This window comes from Pecten maximus, chromosome 5 (assembly GCF_902652985.1).
Source record: "Pecten maximus chromosome 5, xPecMax1.1, whole genome shotgun sequence".
NCBI classification, from domain to species: Eukaryota; Metazoa; Mollusca; class Bivalvia; order Pectinida; family Pectinidae; genus Pecten; species Pecten maximus.
Window position 1 is genome coordinate 45,236,366 of NC_047019.1, and position 14,802 is coordinate 45,251,167.

The 14,802-nt window shown below is 35.6% G+C and overlaps 2 protein-coding genes across 2 annotated transcripts in view; one reads left to right on the top strand and one right to left on the bottom strand.

Moving 5' to 3' along the window:
- Nucleotides 1–654: 654 nt before the first annotated feature.
- Nucleotides 655–3,154, bottom strand: LOC117328479 (uncharacterized protein DDB_G0290685-like). Its single transcript, XM_033886013.1, has 3 exons — nucleotides 2,406–3,154; nucleotides 1,885–2,220; nucleotides 655–1,657 (listed from the first exon to the last, which is right to left on the bottom strand). The coding sequence occupies exons 1-3, from the start codon at nucleotides 3,152–3,154 to the stop codon at nucleotides 655–657; spliced, it is 2,088 nt and encodes a 695-aa protein (XP_033741904.1).
- Nucleotides 3,155–12,292: 9,138 nt separating this feature from the next.
- Nucleotides 12,293–14,802, top strand: part of LOC117328163 (outer dense fiber protein 3-like) — a 38,390-nt gene continuing 35,880 nt past the window's right edge. Inside the window, exon 1 of the mRNA XM_033885565.1 lies at nucleotides 12,293–12,768. Within this exon, the coding sequence (XP_033741456.1) occupies nucleotides 12,705–12,768 (64 nt within the window). The 5' untranslated portion in view covers nucleotides 12,293–12,704. The remainder of the gene's footprint in view (nucleotides 12,769–14,802) is intronic.

Sequence of the window (14,802 nt, forward strand, 5' to 3'; positions counted from 1 at the left end):
CATCAACCTATATCTCTCATCAACCTGTATCTCTCATCAACCTGTCTCTCTCATCAACCTGTATCTCTCATCAACCTGTATCTCTCATCAACCTGTGTCTCTCATCAACCTGTGTCTCTCATCAACCTGTGTCTCTCATCAACCTATATCTCTCATCAACCTGTATCTCTCATCAACCTATATCTCTCATCAACCTATATCTCTCATCAACCTATATCTATCATCAACCTGTATCTCTCATCAACCTGTATCTCTCATCAACCTGTATCTCTAATCAACCTGTATCTCCCATCAACCTGTATCTCTCATCAACCTGTATCTCTAATCAACCTGTATCTCTCATCAACCTGTATCTCTCATCAACCTGTATCTCTAATCAACCTGTATCTCTCATCAACCTGTATCTTTCGATACCTGGTATTGTTAGTGTCTACATCAACCTGTCTCTCTCGATACCTGGTATTGTTGGTGTCTACATCAACCTGTCTCTCTCGATACCTGGTATTGTTAGTGTCTCCATCAACCTGTCTCTCTCGATACCTGGTATTGTTGGTGTCTACATCAACCTGTATCTCTCATCAACCTGTATCTCTCACCAACCTGTATCTCTCATCAACCTGTCTCTCTCGATACCTGGTATTGTTAGTGTCTACATCAACCTGTCTCTCTCGATACCTGTCTCTCTCGATACCTGATATTGTTAGTGTCTCCATCAACCTGTCTCTCTCGATACCTGGTATTGTTGGTGTCTACATCAACCTGTCTCTCTCGATACCTGGTATTGTTAGTGTCTACATCAACCTGTCTCTCTCGATACCTGGTATTGTCAGTGTCTACATCAACCTGTCTCTCTCGATACCTGATATTGTTAGTGTCTACATCAACCTGTCTCTCTCGATACCTGGTATTGTTAGTGTCTACATCAACCTGTCTCTCCCTATACCTGGTATTGTTGGTGTCTACATCAACCTGTCTCTCTCGATACCTGGTATTGTTAGTGTCTACATCAACCTGTCTCTCTCGATACCTGGTATTGTTGGTGTCTACATCAACCTGTCTCTCTTGATACCTGGTGTTGTTGGTGTCTAAATCAACCTGTCTCTCTCGATACCTGGTATTGTTAGTGTCTACATCAACCTGTCTCTCTCGATACCTGGTATTGTTAGTGTCTACATCAACCTGTCTCTCTCGATACCTGGTATTGTTAGTGTCTACATCAACCTGTCTCTCTCGATACCTGGTATTGTTAGTGTCTACATCAACCTGTCTCTCTCGATACCTTGTGCTGGTAATGTCTCCATCAACCTGTCTCTCTCGATACCGTGTGCTGGTAATGTCTCCATCAACCTGTCTCTCTCGATACCTGGTATTGTTAGTGTCTACATCAACCTGTCTCTCTCGATACCTGGTATTGTTAGTGTCTACATCAACCTGTCTCTCTCGATACCTGGTATTGTTAGTGTCTCCATCAACCTGTCTCTCTCGATACCTGGTATTGTTAGTGTCTACATCAACCTGTCTCTCTCGATACCTGGTATTGTTAGTGTCTACATCAACCTGTCTCTCTCGATACCTGGTATTGTCAGTGTCTACACCAACCTGTCTCTCTCGATACCTTGTATTGTTAGTGTCTCCATCAACCTGTCTCTCTCGATACCTGGTATTGTTAGTGTCTACATCAACCTGTCTCTCTCAATACCTGGTATTGTTAGTGTCTACATCAACCTGTCTCTCTCGATAACTGGTATTGTTAGTGTCTACATCAACCTGTCTCTCTCAATACCTGGTATTGTTAGTGTCTACATCAACCTGTCTCTCTCATCAACATGTCTCTCTCGATACCTGGTATTTTTAGTGTCTACATCAACCTGTCTCTCCCTATACCTGGTATTGTTAATGTCTCCATCAACCTGTCTCTCTCGATACCTGGTATTGTTAGTGTCTACATCAACCTGTCTCTCTCGATACCTGGTATTGTTAGTGTCTACATCAACCTGTCTCTCTCGATAACTGGTATTGTTAGTGTCTCCATCAACCTGTCTCTCTCGATACCTGGTATTGTTAGTGTCTCCATCAACCTGTCTCTCTCGATACCTGGTATTGTTAGTGTCTACATCAACCTGTCTCTCTCGATACCTGGTATTGTTAGTGTCTACATCAACCTGTCTCTCTCGATACCTGGTATTGTTAGTGTCTACATCAACCTGTCTCTCTCGATACCTGGTATTGTTGGTGTCTACATCAACCTGTATCTCTCATCAACCTGTCTCTCTCGATACCTGGTATTGTTAGTGTCTACATCAACCTGTCTCTCTCGATACCTGGTATTGTTAGTGTCTACATCAACCTGTCTCTCTTGATACCTGGTGTTGTTGGTGTCTAAATCAACCTGTCTCTCTCGTTACCTGGTATTGTTAGTGTCTACATCAACCTGTCTCTCTCGATACCTGGTATTGTTAGTGTCTACATCAACCTGTCTCTCCCTATACCTGGTATTGTTAGTGTCTACATCAACCTGTCTCTCTCGATACCTGGTATTGTTAGTGTCTCCATCAACCTGTCTCTCTCGATACCTGGTATTGTTAGTGTCTCCATCAACCTGTCTCTCTCGATACCTGGTATTGTTAGTGTCTACATCAACCTGTCTCTCTCGATACCTGGTATTGTTAGTGTCTACATCAACCTGTCTCTCTCGATACCTGGTATTGTTGGTGTCTACATCAACCTGTCTCTCTCGATACCTGGTATTGTTGGTTTCTCCATCAACCTGTATCTCTCGATACCTGGTATTGTTGGTGTCTACATCAACCTGTCTCTCTCGATACCTGGTATTGTTAGTGTCTACATCAACATGTCTCTCTCGATACCTGGTATTGTTAGTGTCTCCATCAACCTGTCTCTCTCGATACCTGGTATTGTTAGTGTCTACATCAACCTGTCTCTCTCGATACCTGGTATTGTTGGTGTCTACATCAACCTGTCTCTCTCGATACCTGGTATTGTTGGTGTCTACATCAACCTGTATCTCTCGATACCTGGTATTGTTAGAGTCTACATCAACCTGTCTCTCTCGATACCTGGTATTGTTAGTGTCTCCATCAACCTGTCTCTCTCGATACCTTGTGTTGGTAAATGTTCCGTCTGTAGTAGACATCTTGCACCGACATCCTTAAATATCGAATCGACTTGGATATGTAACACCATAGGTAGGGGAAGCAGGGATGTTACTATCTAGAAATGGAAAACTAACATCTGGGACATTGAAATCCTCACACTCATCATACAACTTATGTGTAGGCTGTCCTTGCTGATTTCGTTGAAAACAAAGATCGAGGAAAGCAAGCGCTGATGTAGAAGAGACTGTCGTGTTGTTGATTTCCATTTCTACATCTTTTGTAATTTATCAATCCCTTTTGAAGGCATCATACTCCACATCTACAATACAAAATACTATTGTTATATTTCAAGCAACTACATGTACATCATTGTCTTCAGATTAAGAATAAATTCGAGCAAAATACATAGAGCCGACATAGGTTAACATCCTTGACCTTGACTAGAAAACTGAAACTGTTTCCCCCGATTTATCGGTAAAAACATCAGTGTGGCTCAGTGACGATGTACTGAAACATCCATAATCTTAGATTTATTTTTAAAAATAAACCATCATCTAAAAATCAGTTTGTACTAAAATGACTCTAGATTAAAATTTAGCCTGTGTACTAGCCATGTTACCATGAACCAGTGTCAGTATTCATCAGACTATAAGACGTGGGATGCTGTCTAAAGGACTGAGCAGACGACACCCAGATGATCCATAGAACAGCTGATTCGTCCTTCTTAATGTAGGACCCGTTAGTGATGTATGAGATCAACAGTGTAGGACTCCAGAAGGGAAGCAAGACCAACCGACCCAGACAAATGTAAAGATATTACAGATTATGTATATTTATCTATCATTTGGTAACATCAAATGAATGGTACTAGTATATTCTTAACCGGCCATTATTGATAGAAACTTTGATGTTGCAAGCAGAAAAAGCAGAAAATAAAACAAAACAAATGAAGTGGTCAGTACACACTTAACAACATTGAGCTGTGATTCTTAAGTTTGACACGCCCTCTGTCATAAATGGGGTGTGGTTGTTTGACACAAATCGGACAGAAGTTAATTTTAACACCCGATCAAGTGCAAAAACAATATTATAGGGTAGAGTAGGAGTTATTCACACAATATTTAAAAGGATCTGTAGACAAAAAAAGGAATCTGATAGATTAACTACCTGCTCAATATCTATGTTTAAACCTACAAAATGTATTTTAGCGTTGTCTTTATATAGGGACCGTTTTATTGTCCTTAGACTCCCGTCCTTGTGTTGTTAAGGCCTCCCATGACCCTCGTGGACATGACAGAGAGTTTGACAGTCCGTCTACCCCCTGTTGAGATAAAGGTATTGTTTAATTACCCTCCTAATGCCAGGACAGAGTGTGTTTAACTCTCACAGCGAGTGTCAACTCTCCCCATACGTGATAGTGGTATAACAACCCAAAACAAACCCGATATTTCTTTTACCAGTGTACACCACGGTAAATATGGATAAGGTAGGTGTTATAAAGAGGTCTTTTGAAGGAGCCCGGGTAGACAGATAGAATGATGTACGTACGTTAATCAGTTGCATCTTACACATACAGGGGTTTCTACAAAAGTACATAGAAAAAAGAACAAATCTTAAATTCCATTTACTAAAAGAAGACATGATCTTGAACAAGATGAAGTTGAAATGTTATGGGTAGAGGTCCACATTGAATCTCGAAAATTTTTATTGGCTTGTTTATATCGACCGGAATCACCAGTTAGATATTGGGACATTCTGGACGCCATCATTGAAAAAGCCATTAACACAAACCTTGACATAGTGATAACTGGTGATATCAATGTCAACATGCTTAATCTTCAACCTCATTCAAATCTGGCTAGAATGATGACTAAATTTAATCTTTCAAATCTCATAAAGGACCCTACTCGTATCACCCCAACTTCATCAACTTCAATTGATATTGTTTTTACTAATAATACAAGTCTGATTAAAAATGCATCCGTACTTCCTCCAATATGTAGTGACCATTCACTGGTTCAATTCACTATCTCCTATTCAGTTTTCAAAAAACAATCTTATCGTAAAAAAATCTTTATATATCAAGATGCTGATTTTGATAAGATGAACAGACATATTTTAGAGAAGGATTGGGATAATTTAATCAATATACATGATACGAATGAATTTAATAATATTTTATGTAATACTGTAAATGATTTAATCAGTGAATGTGTACCAAGTAAATATGTTACAGTTAGACCAAATGATAAGAAATGGATGACTAAGGATATCAGATTACTTATAAGACAAAGCAATAGAGTTCATAGGAAAGCAAAAACTACTAACTCCATGCACCATTGGGAAAATTATAGAATTAAGAGAAATGAAATTATTACTAAGATAAGAGAAGCAAAAAACACATATATTGAAAATGTACAAAAGTCACTTTCTGATAAATCTATTCCCCCCAATAAATGGTGGAAAATTGCAAGAAATGTCCTTAATATTAATAATAAATCTACATCTATTCCCCCACTATTACACAACAACACTTTTATACAACATCCATTTGACAAAGCTGAGTGTTTAGATAAATATTTTGTTTCCATATCAACAATATCAGCAAATACTGATCCAATTCCAGAAATTATCCTGAATTCCCCCCATTCCATTGACAACATTATTATAACACAGCAGGATGTAAAATATCACTTATTCCTCTTAAATAGTAACAAACCTGCTGGACCAGACAATATGATTCCTAAAGTCATAAAAAATCTACTATCATCTATATATGTACCTCTTACTCTTTTATTCAACAAAACTCTTGAAACAGGTGTAATCCCACTTAGCTGGAAAATGGCAAATATTAATGCTATCTTTAAAGGTAAAGGATTAGTCAATGAGGTATCTAACTATAGACCAATCTCTGTAACATCATGTTTTAGTAAAATGTTAGAAAAGATTATTTTTAAATACTTATATAATTACCTCACCACTTATAAAATTATCACTAAACATCAGTCTGGCTTTACACCCAATGACTCTACTGTAAATCAATTATTGTCTATCTACCATACCATTGTTAAATGTCTTGATCAAAACAAAGAAATTAGATACATATTTTGCGATATTAGTAAGGCATTTGACAGGGTTTGGCATGATGGTCTGGTTTACAACCTGGAGTTATATGGTATTAAATGTAATCTTTTAAACTGGTTTAAAAAAAATTATTACACAGAAAACGGAAAGTTCAAACTGAAGGTTTTGTATCGACATTTGACCCTGTTCAAGCTGGGGTTCCTCAAGGCTCAGTCCTCGGACCACTGATGTTTTTAATCTATATTAATGATATTGTTGACTGTGTTTCTAATAAGATAAAACTATTTGCAGATGACACCTCTCTGTATGGTATATGTGATAATAACCCCATTGAAATAGCTCAAAGTCTCACTAATGATCTAATTAATATCAAACAATGGGCTAATAAATGGGATATTAAATTTAATCCTGCTAAGACAGAATCAGTTATATTTTCTAGAAAAAATAATAAAGATCACCCTGCTGTAAATTTTTATGATGAACCAGTTACTGAAAATAAATTACATACACACCTTGGTCTAACACTCAGTGATGATGCCAAGTGGAACCAACACAAGCTTCAAAAAGAATAAACATTTTAAGATTATTAAAAACTAAAATTGATAGGAAGTCTCTAACAACCATATATACATCCTACATTAGGCCAATTATTGAATATGCCGATGTTGTTTGGGATAACTGTTCACAAATACAAAAAAAAACCTCTTAGAATCAATTCAATTAGATGCTGCTAGATTAATTACTGGTTTACGCAAAGGTACTTCACATGAAAAACTATATACAGAATTAGGGTGGGAATCATTGAGTTGCAGAAGGCAAAAACACAAACTTATCTTAATGTTCAAAATATTAAATAATGAAACCCCAGATTACTTAAGAGAAATTATTGAACCATATATTCATGATGAAACCTTAGTTAGATATCCACTCCGTACAGTTCGATTATTTGATCCCCCTTTATGTCGTACAGTAACTTATTTTGAAAGTTTTTTCCCATCTGTGTTAAATGAAATGAATAGACTCGCTCCTGAAATCAGTAATATTCACTCCACTAATCAATTTAAAAAACTTTTAAATAACAATCACCATATTATATCCACTACAACTGATGTATTTAAATATTCTGGCCGTCGTGATATAAACATTATTCTATGCCAATTAAGAAACAACGTAAGTAATCTAAATTACGACCGTTTTAATGATCATCTAATTGAATCTCCAATGTGTCAATGCAATCAATCTGTTGAAACTATATCACATTATTTCTTTGAATGTAATTTATATCAAAATCCTCGTCTAGTACTTATACAACATTGAAATCATCCACATCATAATCATTTATGTACCAATGCCATTGTCAATGGATGTACTCTTTGTAATAATATTCAAAATTTTAGCATCTTGACACATGTCTCAAATTTCATCCTGCAATCAAAGAGATTTTGAAATCATGTCTGATGTATAATGATCTAATATTTTTAATATTTCTTTTTAACCCCTGGTGACTCCAATTATACAGCAATATAATTAAATAATTAAATAGACATCTAAATACATGTTTAGAATATGTAAAATGAAATTGAGTGAACAATGTCTATTTATTCTTGATTCCCAAATATACTTGATTAATGTAATAATGAACTCTGGGCAGTCTATTAACAATTTATCTTCTGTTAATCTATTTTATCTATAACCTTATTTGTTTGTGCTTATATGTAAGTGAGGTAATTCCTATAAAGGTCTTTTTGAAACAATCATTTTATTTTCAAGAGTTGGTGTAACTCTACTAACTTAATATGTTTCTATGGGATGAAATTGAATTTTGATCCTCTTCAGTGGATGGCTTGTGTGTTAAACATATGGACTTTATGGCCTGTATCTGTTGGGGGAATAAACTCAATATCATCATATAGATACACCTACTTTACAAAATACACTATGTTTGAATATTCATTTAGTAAATAATAAAACAATTAACTAAACTAAATATCCTAAGGGTTACTATTTAATGTTAAAATTAATAAATCCTTGTAATTATTAAGGAATTACCTCCCCTGATACCCTCACTAACCTCCCATATATGTATATAGGTCTATGTTTGTTTACCATCTGTTAATTATAAGGAAAGGACTAAGATAGGCTATGCCTGATGTCCAATCCTATTGACTTAACATCATGTCAATAAAATATGTTGAAATTGAAATTGAATTCCATTTATATCATTATTTCATTCCATCCTCAATGAGAATTGAAGCTGTAGGTTATTTGTTCTTTTGAGAGTTGATGCTATATTTAATTTTGTCTTAGAGAGTTGACGCTGTAAGTTATTTTGTCCTTGAGAGTTGAAGCTGTAGATTATTTTATCTTTGAGAGTTGATGCTGTATTTCATTTTGTCTTTGAGAGTTGACGCTGTAAGTTATTTTGTCTTTAAGAGTTGACACTATATTTTATTTTGTCTTTGAGAGTTGATGATGTAAGTTATTTTATCTTCGAGAGTTGACGCTGTAGATTATTTGTGTGGCAGTCGACAATGTAGATAATTTTGTCTTTCAGATATGATGCTGTAGATTATTTTGTCTTTGAGAGTTGATGCTGTATTTTATTTGTCTTTGAGAGTTAATGATGTAAGTTATTTTGTCTTTGAGAGATGACGCCGTAGTTTATTTTGACTTTGAGAGTTGACGCTGTAAATTATTTTGTCTCTGAGAGTTGACACTGTAGATTACTTTGTCTTTGAGAGTTGACGCTTAATTTTATTTTGTCTTTGAGAGTTGACGCTGTATATTATTCTATCTTTTAGAGTTGACGTTGTAAGTTATTTTGTCTTGAGAGTTGACGCTGTATATTATTTTGTCTTCGAGAGTTGACGCTGTAGATTATTCTATCTTTTAGAGTTGACGTTGTAAGTTATTTTGTCTTGAGAGTTGACGCTGTATTTTATTTTGTCTTTGAGAGTTGACGCTGTAGATTATTTTGTCTTTGAGAGTTGACACTGTAGATTATTTTATCTTTTAGAGTTGACGCTGTAAGTTATTTTGTCTTGAGAGTTGTCGCTGTAGATTATTTTATCTTTTAGAGTTGACGTTGTAAGTTATTTTGTCTTGAGAGTTGGCGCTATATTTTATTTTGTCTTTGAGAGTTGGCGCTGTATTTTATTTTGTCTTTGAGAGTTGACGCCGTAGGTTATTTCGCCTTTGAGAGTTGACGTTTTAGATTATTTTGTCTTTGAGAGTTGACGCTGTAGATTATTTGTGTGGCAGTCGACAATGTAGATAATTTTGTCTTTTATTGATGATGTTTATTTTTGATTGTTTTTGTGTAATAACGCTGTAGTTTATATGGCCCATGTGTGTTGACAGATTTGTCAATGAACTATTGTTATAAACAATATTATACTTTTATGTTACTGGCATAGTTATTGTACTGACTCTTTAAATCCCTTTACTTGTATATGACGTGGCTAACCTAACCTCTAATCTGACATTGGTGTCGACAACAATAGGGGATTGAAAGGTGTCTTTGGTTCGAGTTCTTGAAAGAAAAGCCATAATGAGATCGACAGCGTACTTGATAGACTTTTTATTTGGTAGGGTTCACCGAGTATACATCATAAACATTGAAACATCACTGATTATTATTAAATATATTGTATACAACTATAAATATATGATAAGGAACTAGATTGTCTTGTATTAATTCCGTAGCTTCACTGTATAGCAGAGCTCCTGTATGGCTGATTGATAAAAGGCCGTATCGATATGTTTTTTTATCGCTGGATTATCCATGAAGATCAAACGCCCCGAGGGAGTCTCGTGCCCTCCCCGGGTTATTTATCAGTCGCTTCTAATGGCACGTGATGTTTATCACTCACAAACGTACCAAAATAATCGGTGTTGATTTGTTTTATTTAATTAAAAACATTCTACCTTTAATTTTAACACCACACGATTAGGCTGTGTTACGTATGAAGTTTAACCTCTGATCCTGTCGATCAGTCCCATGTTCACTAGTCACGTGACCCACTCGTATCACATTATCGCCTTCTAAATCGGGTTCCCTCGACCTTCTTATTTGACTCTTTGATTTTAAATCAAAGCATAATGTTAATATAGTTTCTGCTTTAATATACAACTTTGAAAGCAAATACATGAAAGAATAATAATTAAGCAATCACTGGTACCTAACACAAACAACTGATTAACACAATGTGTTTTGTACAAACAACTTATTAACACAATATGTTTTGTACAAACTGATTAACACAATATGTTTTGTACAAACAACTGATTAACACAATATGTTTTGTACAAACAACTGATTAACACAATATGTTTTCTACAAACAACTGATTAACACAATGTGTTTTGTACAAACAACTGATTAACACAATATGTTTTCTACAAACAACTGATTAACACATGGTGTTTTGTACAAACAACTGATTAACACAATATGTTTTCTACAAACAACTGATTAACACAATGTGTTTTGTACAAAAAACTTATCAACACAATACGATTTGTACAAACAACTGATTAACACAATATGTTTTGTACAAACAACAGATTAACACAGTATGTTTTGTACAATAACTGATTAACACATTGTGTTTTGTACAAACAACTGATTAACACAATATGTTTTCTACAAACAACTTATTAACACAATATGTTTTGTACAAACAATTGATTAACACAATATGTTTTGTACAAACAACTGATTAACACAATATGTTTTGTACAAACAAATGATTAACACAATGTGTTTTGTACAAACAACTGATTAACACAATGTGTTTTGTACAAACAGCTTATCAAAACAATATGTTTTACACACTGAATGGTGTAGAAGCACCTGTCTAACACTGATACATGTACAGAAACGTGTCTCCTTGTGGACACATTTGTACAGAAACGTGTCTCCTTGTGAACACATTTGTACAGAAACGTGTCTTCTTGTGGACACATTTGTACAGAAACGTGTCTTCTTGTGGACACATTTGTACAGAAACGTGTCTTCTTGTGGACACATTTGTACAGAAACGTGTCTTCTTGTGGACACATTTGTACAGAAACGTGTCTTCTTGTGAACACATTTGTACAGAAACGTGTCTCCTTGTGAACACATTTGTACAGAAACGTGTCTTCTTGTGGACACATTTGTACAGAAACGTGTCTCCTTGTGAACATATTTGTACAGAAACGTGTCTTCTTGTGGACACATTTGTACAGAAACGTGTCTTCTTGTGGACACATTTGTACAGAAACGTGTCTCCTTGTGGACACATTTGTACAGAAACGTGTCTCCTTGTGGACACATTTGTACAGAAACGTAAATATATTTCTATTTTTATTACATTTCTTCACATTCTGTTCTGGGTCTAAGTAAACTAATGAGGTGTGTGTTATATAATACCTAACAATGATAGACCTACCTGGGTGTACCGTGTATCATGTTTCCTACAGGTGAGAAATAGGGGAGACTATGTACAGAACCTTTAGAAAAAAAAACTCCAGACCTCCTCGTGTACAGTCTTCCTTTATTTAAACATTATTACCGATAGGTACTGTCACCACAAGCGTCTCCCGTGACGTATTTACCTAGTAAAAGTTACCTGTTTGTACACCTTATAATTAATCAAAGACAGGTAACATGTTTTACCACATCATCTAAAGCTATTGTTTGTCTATTTAAAGTTTACTCTCTTTTATATCGCTAAGACAAAATTTCACATTAAAATATTTTGGTCGAATTTACAGGTAACGTTACTGGTTTGTTTAGAGATTATAAGTGTCTGTAGTAATTGTACGTATCGATAGGTATCTGTGACAAAGGTATCAAACATACAGAGGTCTTCGATCTAACAGTTCACACGCTACGTATAGATACTGGTCGTACATAACATTACTAAAATGCCAGCTATCGTGTTTCGGCACAGTGAACAGTTCGATATATCTTTTAGAATTCCTGTAATATAATTACACTTTTTTAATAACAAAATAATTTTCCTGTCGTGGACTAATAACCCAGGTGGTGTCCTCTGCCAGCATTTGCCAGGAATTAATAATGTTATAATAGAAAGCGGTGATTGACTGTGTGTGACTATTTAAATGTGTACATGCTGTCGGTGTGTTACTTAGACCATACGACTTAGTGGCTCGCACTCTCCCCCGGACATAACGCTGTCACGGGTAGGTCCTGCTTCAGTGGATCACAGTTCTCCTCAAGTGACATCCACCGCTGTCCAGCTCACGCGCAGTATGTGGAGGCGTCCTTAGTTACCAGGGCAAATCCGGGCAGCATCCCGCGTGTGTGAGGAAAGAGGACGTACGTGTGTGTACTCAAAGCAGTGAGGGAAGGGACCAGGGTGTATAGCAATCACACACTACAGAGAATATGTGTTTATAAAGGAACTTTCTAAATTTATTTAATATAGCAGACCTGGATTTATTAATCAAATTATAGTTATAACAAATTGATATTAGGACATTGTCTACGTTATAATGGCGCCCGATATCCAGGTTAAGGGAGAGAAGAAGAGGATTATGGTCATGGCCGAATACACAGGTTAGTACTTAATCTTACAACCGATTTAAAACATTGCCCATGTATGATCTATTGTTCAGGAGCACACTGTCATCGAACAACAAGTTTCGTCCGTATCAGTTTCCGTTTAAACTGCAACACATTGTTCCTCAATAATCTAACTACATATCATACTTCTCCGCTATTGTCAGAGTATTTTAACTATGACTTGTTATTGTCATATATTCTAGCTTGATTTATCATCGTTCTCGTTTGATAAAAGCTTGTCAGGTAATGTGCTTCTGTTGTTAGATAATGTATTTCTGTTGTCAGATTATATATTTTTGTTGCAGAGAATGTGATTCTAATATCAAATAATGTACTTCTGTTGTCAGATAGTGTATTTCATTTCTGTTGTTAGATAATATATTTCTGATGTCAGCTAATGTACTTTTGATATCAGATTATGCATTTCTGATGTCAGCTAATGCATTTCTGATGTCAGATAATGTATGATGGTAGGTAATGTATTTGTCAGGTAATGTATTTCTGACGTTAAGTACATTGTAATATTCAATGTCAATGTCACCATCTGGACTGTGTAATCTAACAATACCGGAACACACAATTACATTAATTGTTATAACAATTACATGTACGTACAATGATGTAATACCAATCGTATTGTATTGTGGATGTGTCATATACATGTTTTATCAACATCTCCTGGACCCTCGGTTATTTGTTGTTGTTTTTTCCTGAAGAGTATCTTACTAGTATCAAATCAATATGTACCCCTGTCTACACACTGGCCATAGAAACGGAAAGATGTGAAACTATATCTGGAGAACAACGTCTTTGTAGATAATGTATTGGATGAGGACAATCAATCTATTACTATGGACAATCGTGTAAATATTGACAATACATTTAAGTAGAGTTTATTAAAATGTAATTGTAAATGACATCGTCATTGACCCTGTTACAATAGTTATATGTCCTATCTATGTACCAAACCAAGACACCCTCGATGAATAAATTAATTGTTTCTAAGGTAATCGATTCCACTATCTGTTATTTTTAACCTTATTTATTTATTTATATTTATTTATTTATTTATTTATTTATTTATATTTATTTATTTATTTATCTATTTATTTTTACCAGCAGTACACCACCCTAGATATTTTCTAATTTACAATAGGCCTTCGGCGAATTTATCATCGACCGAGGGGATCATTAACACAAACGTAACGATATTGTTCGTTGTTAATCTACTATATTTGTGTAACTGTTCCATGCTCTAGAGTCTACAGTGATCGTTTGTAATTTACCTGTGTCTTGTTCGACAATTTACTTGTCTGTTCTGTCGTTATTATATATCGATTTTGCCTGTGATATGTTTTGAGAGAGCCTTAAAGATTATCATCTTAACATGTCCCATTGTCTTGTTGTACATCCTCTCTCAATGTTCCGGAATAGATGGTCAGATTTTAGCCGTCCTCTATATACTGTGGTCAGTCTAGAGTGTCCGGAATAGATGGTCAGATTTTAGCCGTCCCCTATATACTGTGGTCAGTCTGGAGTGACCGGAATAGATGGTCAGATTTTAGCCGTCCCCTATATACTGTGGTCAGTCTGAAGTGTCCGGAATAGATGGTCAGATTTTAGCCGTCCCCTATGTGGTCAGTCTGTGTGTACCGTTATATGACCATAGCAGACTCCTTGTCACCAGTGGCTAACATTTCGTTTGAAATTCTCATTACAGAAAACCTATCTTATGTTTACAGAGGAAGTTAAAAGGCAGTTAAAAGGCATGTTTGTTTTCTTAAAAGTCTGAATGGTCAGATTAAGACAGTAATGTTGGTAAGAGGTTAGGTGTATTTTCTGAGAGGGATAGAGCTACCTGTTCTAGCCGATAATACGTGTGTGAGGGGATTAGCTGGTATATATTGGTACACTCAAGGTCTACATAGTAGCTATACATGTACAGTTCTTAGTTAATTCGGGTATAAATACGGTATGTCGTTTAAGCAAACATTTATATTAAAGCAATCCACAAACATTTTTATACCC

Coding starts and splice junctions, on each gene's coding strand:
- LOC117328479 (XM_033886013.1), bottom strand. CDS start 3,154: ATGTCTACTACAGACGGAACATTTACCAACACAAGGTATCGAGAGAGA. Junction 2,221..2,405: donor GTAGACACTAACAATACCAG/GTAACGAGAGAG, acceptor CAACAATACCAG/GTATCGAGAGAGACAGGTTG. Junction 1,658..1,884: donor GGAGACATTAACAATACCAG/GTATAGGGAGAG, acceptor TAACAATACCAG/GTATCGAGAGAGACAGGTTG.